A 16962-nucleotide genomic window follows, 5' to 3' on the forward strand; every position below is an offset into this window, starting at 1 on the left:
GAGCAAATATTGAATTTTACAATAAGTTGACAAGTGATGTTTAATGCAATTCCAAACAAAGAAATCAACAAAGAATTGATGTCTATTGACCAGTCACTGGATTTGAACTGTTTGTTGTAAAAGGAGCTAGAGAAAGACATAGCTGTTTTCTTTTGTCTCAGCATCAGACTGCAGGCTTCACTGAAAATGTGTATTATTTCACAACTTTATGCTGAGTCAAAGCAAGTAACTTTCACAGTTAAATTTATGCAGGCTGAATTTTACTGAAGCTTGCAATTTCAGATGGAGGTAAAGAAGGTACTTGGAGAGACACACCTTCCATTTGTAAGTAATATCCTTTTCAGACGACTGAACACAACTGTGAGTGAATAAAAAGAAAGCAGAAAAGTTTCTCACCTCACTTGTCCAAGTGTAGTGGTGAGTGCTTCACCACACAGGCCCCTGATCGGCCAGTCAGGTTGGTGATGGGCGAACATTTTCACCTTTTTATGGTTAAAATAAATAGTGCTGACTGACACTTTTAACATAGAAGAGTATGTAAAAACTCTACCCACAAATGATGGTTTGAATGTTTGCATTTTCAAATCTTGCATTACTGGTCCTGCTTGATAAAGGAGTTTAAACTAGTTTTAGTGAAGTGTGGCAGAATCTTGTGATGAGGCAAAACAATCTGCAGGAGAAACTCCATGGATCAAAGCAGCATCAATTTAGAAACTGAACTGTCAGCATTTCAGGTCAAAACTTTTCATCAAGACTAATCAGGGAGAGGAAAGAGAGTCAGGAAATGAGAGTCACTGCTAGGTAACAAGGCTGTTCCAGCCCATGAGCTTGCGCTGTCCAAATACACCCGTGACCAATTAACTAACTAAAGGGACAGTAGGGCAAAGGAAGCTCACCTTCAAATTCTGCCTCTTCTTAATCGGTATCTGGCCTATTGCCTTTCCTTTCACTGATCTCGTCTGCCTTTGGCTAGCGCCTTCTGGGTTAGGGGTAGTAATTTTGTCACATTCTTCCATTCCTGTTAATTTTAATTCTTCTTTAAAAATTCAATCATACAGCACAGTAACAGGTCCTTTCAGCCCATGCTGTCCAATTATACTCAATTAACCTACAATCCCACGTACGTTTTGAATGGTGGGAGGAAACCAGAGCACCCGGAGGAAATCCACGCAGACAAGGGGAGAATGTACAAACTCCTTACAGACAGTGTGGGATTCGAACCCAGGTCCTGAATACTTGTGCTGAAACAGCATTGTGCTAATTGCTACGCTAACCATGCCACCCTGTATTCAGTGCATCAGGGGCATTATAATCAGGTGTGAACTGACGCTGTGAATTGCTCACAATTTACAGATGCTCCTGAGGGTGTCGACTCGAGAATGCCTTCCTATCCTATCCATATGTTGATGGATTCATCACTTCTCCACAGCAAGCGTATCTTTGGCACAGGAAACTTTAAAACGTCAGCACAGGTAAACTACCAGAAAAGTGAGATGTTGGAGATTTCCAAAGGAGTCTTGAAGTGACAGGGTATCACATTCATGTGGACCACAAAGCTCTGGTGCTCCAAGATCAATATGTGCTTTCCCACATAGTTTTGATATTGTGAGAGTATCTGGATCTTTCCCAGATCCTTTCTGAACCTTTTACCATTCCCCCAATTGTTCCATCCCATTTTCAGACTCTCTTCTTGGAAGAAAAGTTTTTTCTACCCTTTTGATGCCACGCCTAATTTTGTACACCTCTGTCATTGGCCCCTCGGCTTCCTTTACTCCAAGGGAAACAAATCGAGCTGATCTGGTCTCTCATGAATGAAGCGCACCATACTATTGTTTTAATCATCATGGGATATTGGGGATAAATTACATCAATAGAAGTTGAGGACATGGGTTAGAGTGAAAGGTGAATTTTTTAAAGGGAACGTTAAGGGGGACTTCACGGAAAGAGTAGTGGGAGTTTTGAACAAGCTGCCAGCTGATATGGTTAATGTGGGCTCAATTTTGTCATTTAATAAAAATTTGGATTAGTTTATGGATGGAAGGGCTATGATCTGGGTGCAGGACATTGGGATGAGGCAAAATAGTGGTTCAGCACAGACTAGATGGGCTGAAGGGCTTGATTCTGCACTGCTGTGCTCCATGGTTCTAGAAGGCCAAATTTGAACACCAATTTATTTTATCAATAGGGTATCGAACCATTAGTTCAAACCTGGGCACACAGTTAACTGTACAATCAATAAATTAAAACAGCGAGCTCAACCTCTCTTAATGCAAGGAAAGTCCTTACTGGTTACAGGTGCTGCATTGTTGGGTGTGTCTGCTCTCAGATACTGCGTGGTCTGTGTGGAGGGCTGCGACAAGCCCTGAGTGCTTCCACTCTCACTCACACTGACAAAACAAAAATAGCACATTACCACACACAAAAATACAATTCATATCTGCATTTCAACTGCCAACTTGCAACACCTTGTTCTTGTACCTTCTTTGTTTAAAAGCAAAACAAGTCACATGATCAAATCAAAAACATCTTCCCCATTTCCAAATTGGTGAGTTGAAATTTGGAGTATTGTGTGCCATCATCTAACTATAGGATTAATAAAATTGAAAGAGCATAGAGAAGATTTACCAGGATTTTGCCAGGATTTGACGAACTGAGTTACAGTGAAAAGTTAAACAGCAAGGACTTTATTCCCTGGAGCATAGAAGAATCAGCGGAGATTTGATAGAGATTTATAAAATTACGAGGGGTAAAATAGAAAAAAATGGCTGTGCCACTGGAGCTGCTGTAATGGCAGTCCTGCCACTGGTGCAGACCCAGGAGAGTGGGGAGTGGACACAGCACTGCTCCGAAGGGCTCACCCGCCCCGTCCTAATGCTAGCAACTCCGTATAGGTTTTAAACAGCCCGTTAAAGGAGCTGATGATGTTTTTATTTAAAATCCTGCAACTGCGTGGTAAGTGCCCAGTTGCCATGAAAGGTTGCAGGCTTCAGAGGAGCAGTAGACCGGAAACAGGGGGAACATCTCCCTTTGAGAAGGAGAAGCAGAGGTGACGATCTTACAGAAAGGTGACCATGGTGGCAGACCAGCGGGATGCTCAGTAGCTAAGGGACCGACACAGGACTCGAAAGGGTGCTGAGGGCAAGAAGGGCTCCTGATGGGCCTCTGGCAATAAAGGTTTCCTGATTGTATTGGAGATTTGGACCTGGAGCTCGGTATGCTAATGGATCAAACAGGCGTCTGTGTGCTTGACACCCCATGTCCCTGAAGGGAATTTCTTTTTCTCTTACTGCAAGGATAGCCAGGTAACACTAACGGTGACTATTTGTCTGTCTTATAGCAGGTAGAAGGCAAATTTGTGTAATATTATATGTTCTGAACTATTACATGGCAATAACGGAATCTTGAAATGCAAACAGGCTTTTTCCACTAAGGTTAGGTGAGACAAGAACAAGAGGACATGGGATGGAAAATAAAATGTTTAAAGGGAACAGTGGGGGAACTTCTTTATGAAGAGAGAGGCAAGAGTGTAGAATGAGTTGCCAACTGAAAACCACTGTTTTAATTGTACCTACAGTAGTTGGGGTCCAAGATTTCATTATGCGTTACAGCTGAATCGCGGAACAGATGCATATATGTCATGATTCAGGAAGCAAGAAAACAGAATACTGTGACTCAAACCCTATAATAAGACCTTTAAACTCCACATATTAACAAACACATCTTGTAAATGAGTCATGAGAGTCCATTTTTGAGTTTGTGGCTGTTAGTCACTGTTAGCCTGACATCCTAAAATCAATGTTTGGGGTCCACAGACACCCGTGCTATAAGCGATTCCGCGGATTAACGAATCGCATTCTAATGAGGTTTCATTGTAATTGATTCGTTATGTGCACGGTTTCAGAACTCCAAAGGAAATGAGCCAATGACAATATGTCTCAAGCAAAACATTTCAGTCACAATTGGGTCTAGAGCAGTGGTTCTCGACCTTCCCTTCCCATTCAGATACCACCTTAAGCAATTCCTTACTAATCACAGAGCACTGATGGCATAGAGATTACTTAAAATGATATGTGAGTGGAAAGAAAAAGGTTGAGAACTACTGATTTACAACATTTAGTTTCTACTGTGAAAAACAGTCATGACTATATTGACAGATTCAACCAGTTATGCTCAGGGACTTGCATGTCCCTGAACTTCTGTACAATAAGTTACTGGAAAATGAACACAGTAAAATTATAGGCAAAAGCAAGCACAAGTTTACCCAACTATCCTCAATAATTAAGTAGATACTCTACCTCATAATCAGTGTTACAAATCATTTAAAATAAGTGAACCAACATTATGTCATCCTCAAAGTCATCTTATGCTATTTCAAACAGCTACACTTATTTTGGTGAAGGCAGTTCCAGAATTTGACCCAGTAATAAAGAATATATTTCCAATTCAGGATAGAAGCTAGTTGCGAGAGATGATTTTTGGATGCTACGTGGAAGAGGCATTTTGTGCAAGCTGAACAGTCACACTGACCAGTGTGCATCTTGGATTTGTTTCAAGTTTGAGTTTGTTGATACACAAAAATGCTGGAGAAACTCACCAGGTCTTGCAGCGTCCATAGGAGGCAAAGATATATAACCAACATTTTAGGCCTAAGCCCTTTGTCAAGGTATGGGCAAAAGCAGGCAGGTGCCTGAATAAAAAAGTGGGGATGGGGAGAGAAGTGGCAGGGTGAGGAGCACAGGCCACAGCGTTGGTAGACATGGATATCTTTGCCTCCTATGGATGAGTTTCTCCAGCAGTTTTGTGTATAACAAAACAAAAACTCTGCTGCTTGCAAGTGATAAATATCCCTCCAGCCCCTTCACATTCATGGATGCATTGAGAAGCCTCTTAAATGTTATTATTTTATCTGCTTCTACGAGTACTCCTGACGGCCAGTTGCTGGCATCCACCACTCTCTGTGTAAAATATTTACTCCAGACATCATTTACCTTACACTTCCTCCACTTCACCTGAAACTTGTGTGACACTTCTGCCATGGGGAAAATATTCTGGCTGTCCACTCCATCAATGCCTCATGATTTTATATATCTCTATCACATCTCTTGACACTCCAGAGAAAACTATCCAAGTTTGTCCAATCTCTCACCATAACTCATACCCACTAAACCGCTTTTGTACCCTTTTTCAAAGCTTCCACATCCTTCCTGTAATGAGGCAACCAGAAATGCCGTGTTCCAAGTACAGCCAATTAAAGTTTTATATAGTTTCAACATGAACTCCTTTCTTGTATACTCAATGTCCCACCACCCTATCTGCTTGTGTGGCCACTTTCAAGGAGTTACAGACCTGGATCCTCAGATCACTCTACACATCAATGCTTTGATAAGCTCTACTCTTAAATATGACACCTCCTACATGTCCGGCTTGAACGCCATCTGGGCATTTCTTAGCCCACTTCTTTTTTTTAATATTTTATTTTAATTTTGTGGACAACAGGCATCCAAAATAATTATCCAAATACATAAATTGAAATAAAAAAAATTAATGGTACAAGCTATCCATATCTCCAAACAATCCCATCCCCCTCCCCCAAACAAAACCCAGAAATAAAGAAAAGAAAAAAGATAGATGAGAAAAAAGAAAAGTAAAAAGAAGAGAAAATGGACTGTCAGGGTCCAGTATCCAGGTTATAAGATCAAATTCCTTTACTTAGCTAAATCTCCACTGGGGAAAGAACCAGGGCGTAGAACTCAGGAACAGAGTAAGTGTCCCTAAATAATCAACCCTGCAAATATGCTGCCATACCTGCAAAAACATGCTATACTTCTTCCTTAAATTGTAACTAATTTTCTCCAGGGCAACACAACTATGCACTTCTACATTCCATCTGGCTATATCTAGAGGGGAAACAGACTTCCAAGTAACCGCAATACATTTCCTGGCTACTGCCAACGTAATTTTAAGAAACCCTAATTAATACTTGGACAGTTTCATTTTGGATTTAATGTCGAAAGTATTTCCTAGGAGAAACAATTCTGGACCCGGTGATGAGAAGGGCTCACTGATAGGCCGCTCCCCAGATAGCACTAAACAACCAATCCCAGGAAGCAGATCATAATGCCACCAGTTGGGTGGCATGATGACATCGGAGATGGGCTTCTGAGCCCTTTATTGCTAGCACAATAAACCAGTGTTGAATTCCCTCCCGTCGTGTGGATCTCTTCTTTGAGCATAACCTCTGCAGTAGTAGCAGCCACACGACATACTCTAAGATTCATAGTTTTACTCAAGCCTTGTAATCTAATTTAAAACAAAGGCATTGTTATTTGGAATACTGTAACATAATATACAATGTTACTTACCAGATTTGTCAAACAAATTGTTCTCTTTTTAAAAAAAATGAAAAACTCCTTTAATCTTTTTCATGTTTGTGCCTTTAAAATCATAATTTTCATTGCTTAAACTGGAAGCCACTCACCTGTCATCAATTTCCACTCTTTTCATGCTATGTAGGTGCAGGACAGCTAATATTATTGCCACCAAAAATATAACTGCACAGCAAACTCCAACACTGATGTAGAATACACGCGTGGAGGTAGTGGGAGCGATGTGCACGGTATCAACTGTGAGAAACAAAGCACATAGACAAAAATTTACAGCATCTATACCCACACTATAACATCTGCATAAATGCAAGAAAATCAACATTGAAAATTGTACTTGGATGATATGAAGCAGTCGGCAGAGAAGAATCCAATTATGCAGTTTATATCATCTTCAAAGAACAATTTAAGGACCTCAAAGGGGGCACAATCTTAAAATACATCTTAATAAGTCCATGCAAATTATTCATCTGCTGAGGGTACTGACTGAGTGGTAGATTAGAAAAATGAATGCATGTTCCAATTAGAAAGTTACATAAACTGTCCTACAAGCACCTTGAGTCCATGCATAAACATTCTGAGAGTCATAGAAACAGACCCTCAACAAGATGTCTACCCAAGCTGGTCCCAGTTGCCTGCTTTGAACAATACTCCTCTAAACCTTTCCTGTCCATACACCTATCTTTTAAATGTTACAATTATCCCCACGTCTACCACTTCCTCTGGTAGTTCTACATACGTATCCACTTCTGTATGATGAAAGTGCTCCTCAGATCAATTAAAATCTTTCCTCTCTCACTTGACTCATTATCTTGACCATGATCCTTATGTTTTAATAAACCTTTTAAGATTCTCCCTCAGCATCCTATGATCCAGGGAGAAAACTCCTAGCCTATCCATATAATTCAAGCTCACCAAGCCTAGTAACATTTTTGAGACTCTTTTTTGCCCCCTTTCCAGTTTAATGAAATGCAGAGATAACTACAGATGTAGCATGTCCCTGCTCCTATACTCATTGTCATGACTGATGAAGGCAAGTACACCCGATGCCTTTTTTACCCACCCTACCTGTGTCTCCACTTTCTACCCCCAAACTTTGCTGTACCTTAACAGTACCCTACCATTCACTGTGTATGTCCCTCCCTTATTAAACCTAACAATGCAAAAGCTCACATTTCTCTAATTGAAACTTCAATTGCCATTCACAGAACATTACAGCATAATTATAGGCCCTTCAGCCTATCATGTAGTGCTAACCTATGTAAACCTACTCCAGAACAATCATTTTTCCCCTTCTTCACACCCATATCCCTCTTTTGTTTTAATAAATACACTCTTTTGAATGTACCTATTGTACCAACCTCAACCACCACCTTCAGCAATGCATTCCAGGCACCCATCATTCTCTGTGTAAAAAAAAATCTAGCTCCTCTAAACTTTTCTCCCTTCATCTTATGCAGATATCCTCTGGCATTTACTATTGTCACCCCAGGAAAAAGGTATAGCCTGTCCACCCTATCGAGGTCCCTCATAATCTTATACACCTTTAGGTCAACTTTCATCCTTCGTCACTCCAAAGAGAAAAGCCCTAGCTCTGTCAATTTTCATTCACAAGACATTCTCCATTCCAGGCAAACATCCTGGTATATCTCCTCTGCACTCTCTCCAAAGCATCTACATCCTTCCTGTAATGAGATAGCCAGAACTGAATGTTATACTCCAAGTGTCGTCTAACCAGAATTTTATAGAGCTGTAAAATTACTTCAAACTCTTGAACTTAATCTGCCAACTAATGAAGGGCAATACACTATATACCTTTTTTGGTTCACTTTCCCAGTTATCTGGATATTGTTATAATCTCTAATTAAAATTTTCACTGTCCTATATACCAATGTATTCACTTTTGACTTTATTGATATAACAGAAAATATACAATTTTACTGATACAATCATTTCTAGCACCACCATTATAGACAAAAACACAAATTTACCAAGGTTAGGTTAGCTGAATGGATGACACTTGGCAGATTGGCTTCAACCTTTATGCATGTGGTAGTACAGCATGATTTAAATGGCCAAATAGTTGAAAAGTGGAAGTCCAAGGTTATTTAGAGATCTATGCATGAAGTTCCTCAGAGTGCACCTGGCTGAAAATCTCACCTGGTCCCTTAACACCAGCTCCAAAGCCAAGAAAGCCCAGCAGTGTCTCTACTTCCTGTGAAGGCTGAAGAAAATCCTTCTCCCACCCTCCATCCTCACTACATTCCAGAGAGCATCTGTGCAAATGTATCACCACCTAGTTTGGAAGCTGTACCACCTCAGACCACAAGACGCTGCAGAGGATAGTGAAATCAATGAAAAAGACCATTGGGGAACCTCTTCCTAGCATGAAGGGCATCTATTACACTCGATGCAAGCAGAAAGCAATAAACATTACGAAAGACTCCACACATCCCGCTTGCAAAGTTTTCCTTTCTGCCACCTGGCAGGAGGCACCGCAGCACTTGGATTCTTACATTCAGAGTGGGAAGCAGCTTTTCCTGCCCAAGCTACGAGGGTCCTGAACTCCCAGCACAAATGTGAATAGTGCGCCATGGACTTTCAGTGCATACATCTTAATACCATAATATTTTAATGTGTAAACTGCTTTCCCAACTTATATCTATGTAAATATGCTCCGTGGTCCAGGATAAACACTACCATGCGATCATGGTATGAATGATAAATGAAGTTGGTTTGACTGAAGTTTAGTAATCAGAACAAAAGAATATTATGCCTAAAAGCAATAAATAAACAGAAGATAAATAAAAAAAAACATGTCTGCAGATGGTAGAAACTGGAGTAAGACACAAAGTGCTGGAGGAACTCAGCAGGTCACGCAGCATCCGCGGAAGTGCAATAGACAGTTAAAGTTTCAGGGTGAAATCCTTCATCAGGAAGAGCAAGAGATGAGTAGAAGCCTGACCTACTGAGCTCTTCCAGCATTTTGCACTGCAAAAAATAAAGGTCTGGGTGATGAGACAAAGTTTTGATTCAGAAATCCATTTGGAGTACACCTGGAATAGGTATCATTTATTTCATTGCAATAGAATTTGCAAAGGAATGCAGTCCTTAGAAGGAGTACAGTCCAAAATAACCAGAATGTTCTCATCGCTCAATACTGAGTACTGGAGAAAAAAGACAAGAGTAAGAAAAATATTAAAAATATTCAGCAGGTCAGGCAGTATTTATAAATAGGACACAGGCTTATTGGTCCACATTTCTTTGCTGCACAAGATGCCCAATGGCTTGGGTGAACTCCAGAATTTGCCTAGTGGTAGCATCATATTGGAAGTGCCAGACATGACTGAGGACGTAAGCAGTGGTGGAGGAGGAAAGCCGAAGACTTAGAGTACGAGGCTGAGGAGAGGAGGTACAGTGCTCTCCATAATGTTTGGGACAAAGTCACTTTTTTCATTTCTGCGCTCCAGTTTTAAAATTTGTAATCAAACAATTCACATGTAATTAAAGTACATATTCCAGATTTTAATCATGGTTATAGGTATGCATTTTGGTTTGAGCATGTAGAAATTACAGCACTTTTTATACATAGTCCCCTCATTTCAGGGCAACATAATGATTGGAAGATTTGGCTTTACAGGTGTTTGAGAATACTCAGGTATGTTTAATTGCTTTATTGGTCTAGGTAGAAGAGAGCTACACTTGCTTCTAAGTTTTTGATCACCTTTGGAGCCTGTAGTTGCCATTTTTCAACGTGAGGACCAGAGTTGTGCCAATGAAAGTCAAAGAAGCCATTATGAGGCTGAAAAACAAGAATAAAACAGTAAGAGACTTCACCTAAACCTTAAGATTCAGATTTTAGATTTATTTTCAGAGTACATACATGGCATCACATATATCCCTGAGATTCCTTTTTCATGCAGGCATGGCAGAATTACCACTAATAGCTAGTGCAAAAAAAATACACAGCATAAAACATGTAAACAAAGCACTGTAAACAGATAACAAATGTAAGCAAATTGACTGTGCAATACAGAGAGAACAAAAAGAAAATCAATAAAGTGCACAAGTAAAAGTCCTTACATGAGTCTCTGATGGAGTTTTTCATTGAAGAGTCTGATGGTGGAGAGGTAGCAGCTGTTCCTGAACCTGGTGGTTTGAGTCTTGTGACACCTATATCTCTTTCCTGATGGCAGCAGCAAGAACAGAGCCTGTGCTGGGTTGTGAGGGTCTTTGAAGATTGCTGCTGCTCTACAATGGCAGTGTTCCTTGTAGATGTCTTCAATAGTGGGAAGGGTTTTGCCTGTGATGTCCTGGGCTGCATCTACTATCTTTTGGAGGGCTTTACGCTCATGGGTATTGGTGTTTCCATACCAGACCGTGATGCAGCCGGTCAGCACACTTTCCATCACACCTCTAATAATTTTTGATGTCATACCAATCCTTCACCAACTCCTGAGGAATTTACTCATCCTCTCCACCTCTGATCCCCCAATGATCACTGGATTGTATACCGCTGGCTTTCCTTTCCTGAAGTCAACAATCAGCTCCTTAGTTTGGTTAATATTGAGTGCAAGGTTGTTGCTGGTGCACCATTCAGCCAACTTTTCAATCTCCATCCTGTATGACCAAAATCAACAGATTGGAACATCATTAAGAAGAAAGAGCATACTAGTAAGCTCAGTAATTGCAAAAGGACTTGTATTCCAAGATCTCCACTGCTGATGGCAGAGGAATTCTCATCATAATGAAGAAAAATCACCAAAAGTATGTCTGACAAATCAGAAACATTCTTTGGGAAGCAGGTGTGAATATGTCAGTGATATTATCCATAGAAGACTGCTTGAAAAGAAATATAGAGGCTACACTGCAAGATGCAAACCATTAGTTAGCAACAGAAAGGATAGCCAGATTACAGTTTGCCAAGAAATAGTTAAAAGAGCCTGAAGAATACTGGAAAAAGTCTCGAGGACAGATGATACCAAGATTAACCTGTATCAGAGAGATGGCAAGAGCCAAGTGGGAGGCGTAAAGGAACTGCCCAAGATCCAAAGCATACCACCTCTGCCATTGTTTGCATCTGACAGTGTAGCCTCTGTATTTCTGTTTATGGTCTTCTGGAGACAATAGTCATTGACACATCTACATCTGCCTGAAGAAGATTGTTTCTGATCTGTCAGGCATATGTTTAGAGATGTTTCTTCATTATGATGAGAATACTTCTGTCATCAGCAGTGGAGATCTTCCTTGCAATGTTAGTCCCTTTGCGATTACTGAGATCACCAATTTGCTCTTTCTTAACGATGTCCAAACTGTTGATTTTGGTAATAATAAGGTTTGGGTGATGTTTCTGTCTGTTTTCTTCTTATTCTTCAGCCTCATAATGGTTTCTTTGACTTTCATTGGCATAACTTTGGTCCTCACACTGAAATATGCCAACTACAGACTCCAAAGGTAATCAAAAGCTTAGAAGCAAGCCTAGCTCTCGTATACCTACACCAATGAAGTCATTAAACATACCCAAGTACTCACAAACATCTGTGAAGCCAAATGTCTCAAACATTATGGTGCCCTGAAATGGGGGGAATTATGTATAAAAAGTGCTATAATTTCTATATGTTCAAACCAAAATGTATACAAATAACCTTGAATAAAATCTGGAACATGTACTTTAATTACATGTGAATTGTTTGATTACAGATTTAAATCTGTGAAACACGGGCAAATAAAGAAAAAAGTGTCTTTGTCCTAAACATTATAAAGGGCACTGTATATAAACTCAAGAGGAGCTTATATAGTGTAACTAGTCACAGTTGTTTTCGGGTAGTTGAGTCTAAAACCAGAGGGCATATTTCAAGCTTATTTGTCATTAAGTACCTAGTACAGTAAGAAGGATTCTTCTGCAAGCAGACCAACAGGCCACCTCCAATATACTGTACCTACAGCTGTGTAAAGAGCGTAGAGCATTGGACATGTGCCAACCTCAACCTACTCTAAAAACAGCCTAGAATTTAACTACTACATAACCCTCTACTTTTCTCAGTTCCATGTACTCATCTCTTAAGAGATCCTATTGTACCTGCCTCATCCACCATTGCCAGTCACGCATTCCATGCACCCACCACTCTGTGTGGAAAAATTTACTCACTCCCAAGCAATTTAAAACCATGTCCCATTGTGTTTGTCATTTCAGCCTTGGAAAAAAGCCTCAGGCCATCCACATTATCAGTGCCTTTCATCATCCTGTATATCCTTTTCAGGTCACCCCACATCTTCTCACTCCAAGGAAAAAAGACCAAGTTCACTCAACCATTCCTCATAATGCATGCTTTCCAATCCAGGCAACATCCTTGCAAATCTCACCTGCACCCTCTCTATAGCATGAAAAGGAAGATCAATTCGCACCAAGGGCAGCATGAGAGCACTACTATGGGATTCTTTCAAGAGCGCATTGGCTGTGGGGAAGAAACTGTGGTTTCTCACACTTAACCCTTCTCCCTGATGAGAGGAGGAAGAGAGTGTGTCCAAGGTGTGGTGGATCTTTCAAAAAGTTGGCTGCCTTACCTGGGCAGTGGGAGATGTAGATAAGAGTTCAGGGGGGCGGGGAGAGTTTGAGAGATGTTTTGAGCTGCATTCACCACCATCTTCTGATCTTGAGCAGAGCAGCTCCCACGATGCATCCAGCAAATATGCTTTCGATGGTTCTCCTGTATAAGTTGTCGAAAGACAGGGAGGACATGCCGAACTTCCTTTGTCTTTTTAGAAAGCAGACGTGTTGGTGCACTTTGGGTCAGGTTTGTCCCGGGTCAGGTCATTGGAGATATTTATTTCTGAGAACTTAAAGCCATTTATTCTTCCTAGTTCAGCATCATTAATGTGGAAAGGAGCATTGACCCTGTTCCTCGCTAAAGTCAATGATCATCTCCTTTAACTTATTGATATTGAGAGGTTATTATCTTGGCACTGTGCGACTAGATTTTCAATCTGTTTTCCTGTATTAAATCTCATTGTTATTTGATACCCACCCCACTACAGTGGTGTTGTCAGTGGATTTGAAGATGGAGTTGGAAAGGTGTTTAGCTGTACAGTGTTGAGTATAGAGGGAACATAGTAGTTGAACTAAGTATACATCCTTAAGGATCACCTGTATTGCCTATGATTGTGGTCTGTTAGACAGGAAACCAAGGATCCAGTTGTTGAGGGAGTGCTGAGGTCTTGATTCTGATGTTTGGGAATGTGTTTGCCAGGCGCTATGGTATTGAAGGCAGATCTGCAGTCTATTAACGGTAGTCTTGACATAAACTTCTTTAGCATCCAGGGAGTGGATGAAGTGTGTCAAGAATTCCAGGGAGGCTGGAATTAGAGTGACCAGCCTCTCAAAGCTCTTCATGATGGTGGAAGTCAAAGTCATTTAATTGAGCCATTGAGGTCTGTTATTGTGCTTTTCTTCAGTACTGGGATGATGTAAGCAGGGACGTGGCCTATTGTAGGGAAGGATGTCTGTGAATAGGCTCGCCACTTGATCTGCACAGGCTCTCAGGACGCGTCCTAGGAATCCATCTGTGCCAATCACTTTTCATGAATTCACCAGCTGATAGGCCACCATGACTTCAGCCATGATGGTCTCCTGGGATTCCAGCTTGGTCTCGTGCAGTGAGATTTAAGCACTGGCTTAAAAGTGAGAGGAGAAAGTTTAAAGAGACCTAAGGGACATCTTTCTCACACAGAAGGAGTGGGTAGAAGTAGAGACAATTGCAACGGTAAAAAAAATTAAAACAGTTACATGGGTAGAAAAGATTTGGACCACAAGACAGGACTCTTGATTTCCTTCCTAATCAAGAACCTATCTACATCGGTCTTAAATATACCTGATGGCTTGGCTTTCACAGTCATCCGTGGTAACAAATTCCAGATTCACCACTGTCTGGTTAAAGAAATTCCTCCTCATCTCTGTTCTGAAGGAACATTTTTATACTCTGAGATTGTGCCCTCTGATTGGACTCCCCTACCATAGGAAACAACCTCTCCATGTCCACTCTTTCCAGTCCATTTAGTATTCAATACAACCACCCTCATTCTTTTAAATTCCAGCGAGTATAGTCTCAGAGCCATTAAAAACTCATCACATGATAATCCTTCCATCCCAGAGATCCTGAGAGATTTAGAGGAATATGGGCCAAATTGCAGGCAAAGGGTACACAGCTTGGTTGTCATGAACAAGTTGAGCTGTTTCCATGCTGTAAAACTTTGACTCTAGGATGCAAATGAAAGTTCAGGAGGAATAGTTGAGAAAAAGGGGGGACATGTTAGATGCAATATGAATATCGGGAGACAGCAGGAATTAAATAGTCTCCGTCCAGAAGAATCATAGTATCATAGGGTACAAACAGGCCCTTTGGAAGAACCCAACCACACCAACCAAGTTGGCATCTTTGGTTAATCCTGTTTGCTTGCATTCTGAATTACAAAAATTAAACTTTCTCTTTGCAATGAAAATTGAGGTTTGATTAATGTTCTTTACTGCAGAAAAAGTTAAAAAAAAAACCTCTATTACTGTTACAGGAGGCAATGTTAAAAATAAGAGGCAGGCAACCCAGGAGCAATTAAAAAAACTTCAGTCTACATTATCAGGTCCTACCTTATGGTACTTAGATTTCCTCCATTTCTCAGACCTTCTCAAACAGAACAGAAATAGTTCCTTTAATTCCCACCTTTCACCTCAACCAGCCTCTGCTTCCGTTTGTCATTTGTACCAGCTATTACATAATCCCCACCAGTCACATCTCCCTCTCCCTACCCCATTCTTCCTTATGCAGCGACAAGTTGCTCCAATACTCCCTGGTTTGCTGACCCCTTTCCACCCACACCTCCCTCATCTGGCAACTATCTTTCACAACCATAGCTGGAATATTTTATACTGCAGTTTCTCCTTGATCATCATCTCGGGACCCATAGACCTTCCAGGTGAAGTACAGATTCATGTGCATCTCATCCAATCTTGACCACTTCATTTTGTGCACTTGACATTTTGGAGAGAGAGGAGATTAAACTACTGCTTTCTGGGACAGCTATACCCTGCCTATGATGACCATCTTAAGCAGTTTCCACTCCCCCTCTCATTGCCACACCAACCTGTTTGTCAACTTCATCCATTGTCAGGGTGAGGCTAAATGCAAGCCACAGAAACATCACCTTACGTTCTGCATGGGTGGTCCTCAACCCAATTGTATGAACAGTAAACTTTCCAACACTCATGGTGCTCCCTTCTCTACCATCCCCCACCTAGTTTGATCTGCTTATCACCCACATGTTGCACCTTCTGGTTTTCCTCTATCATCCTCCCCATCGCCAGTTGATTTGCATAGACTCTCGGAGTACGTCCTGGGAATCCATCTGGGCCAATCACTTTCTACGAGATCACCTGCTGGTAGGCCACCCTGACTTCAGGAACAGTGACCATGGGCGCTACATTGCTTGTAGGAGTTGGCATGGATGTCACCTCCCTGGTGGATCCCTATTCAAAGTGAGCAGAGTCGGTATTTAACTCATCGGGGAGCATTGTATTCCCTTGTCGATTTCCACATCACCTTCAAGCCTGTCCCTCCTTCCCTCCCTCTACCAAGCCTTTTTCTCTTTCCCCATCTGTATCTACCTATTGCTCATCAGCCCTTGTCCCCTGACTCCCTCTCCCAATACTGCCCACCATCTCCCTCCTCACTTGGTTATATATTGCCTGCCAGCTCCTCCACCTCACCTCTATACACCGTCTCCTTTGCCCCTACACTCTCTGTCCTGTTGCAGGGTCTCAACCTGGAGCGTTGACTATCCCATTTCTTACACAGATCCTGCATTGCCTGCTAAGTTCCACCAGTTATTTGTTTTTGCAATCCTTTGGGGCTCCAAGCTTATAACATTAAAATCAGTTATAAAAATTCAGGACATTAGTTTCAGACCATCGTAATAGTCATCATTCTTTAAAACAAAAAAATGAAGCAGTTCCTTCTAATTGCATTTAAAAGGTGTGTATCACACAGCGTACAAGAAGAAAACCTGTGGTTCTGAACTTTTCATTGCAGGGAAACAATAGTCAGTCTGTTTCCCAGCACAGTAAAATCCCACAATCTGCAATTCAATCAACTGGAAACTCAAATAACTGACACACACACAAAAAAATCAATGGTGGAAATAAATAAATAAATAGATGCAATTCACATAAATAGGACTGGGTAGACGGGCCCAGTGGGGAAGTAGCAATGCCCCTCAATCCGCATCCATTCTTTCGCTGTCATCACTTGCATAAAGGTGAATCGGGTCGCACCAGGTCACTTGCACAAAGTTGAGTCAGATTGTCCTCGCGAGGCAGGCGCGCCAACGGCCTAACTGGGACACTTGCACGGAGGTGAGTCGGGTTGTCAGCATGAGGAAGGTGCACCAAGGGCCCGACCGGGACCCCCTTATGTGGAGGTGAGTTTGGTTGTCAGTGCGAGCAAGGTGCACCAATGGCCTGACCAGGACACTTGTGTGGAAGTGAGTCCGATTACAGAGCGAAGGAGGTGCGCCAAGGGCCTGACTGAGGCAC

At 41.4% G+C, this 16962-nt stretch overlaps 1 protein-coding gene across 3 annotated transcripts in view; it reads right to left on the reverse strand.

Moving 5' to 3' along the window:
- Nucleotides 1–16962, reverse strand: part of ryk (receptor like tyrosine kinase) — a 134634-nt gene that overhangs the window by 86911 nt on the left and 30761 nt on the right. For all 3 annotated transcript variants that reach the window (XM_069896502.1, XM_069896504.1, XM_069896503.1), the window contains 2 exons: nt 6479–6623; nt 2287–2387 (listed from right to left, as the gene is read on the reverse strand). In XM_069896502.1, the coding sequence (XP_069752603.1) occupies nt 2287–2387; nt 6479–6623 (246 nt within the window). The remainder of the gene's footprint in view (nt 1–2286; nt 2388–6478; nt 6624–16962) is intronic.

The sequence above is a fragment of the Narcine bancroftii genome, chromosome 9, assembly GCF_036971445.1.
Source record: "Narcine bancroftii isolate sNarBan1 chromosome 9, sNarBan1.hap1, whole genome shotgun sequence".
Lineage (NCBI taxonomy): Eukaryota > Metazoa > Chordata > Chondrichthyes > Torpediniformes > Narcinidae > Narcine > Narcine bancroftii.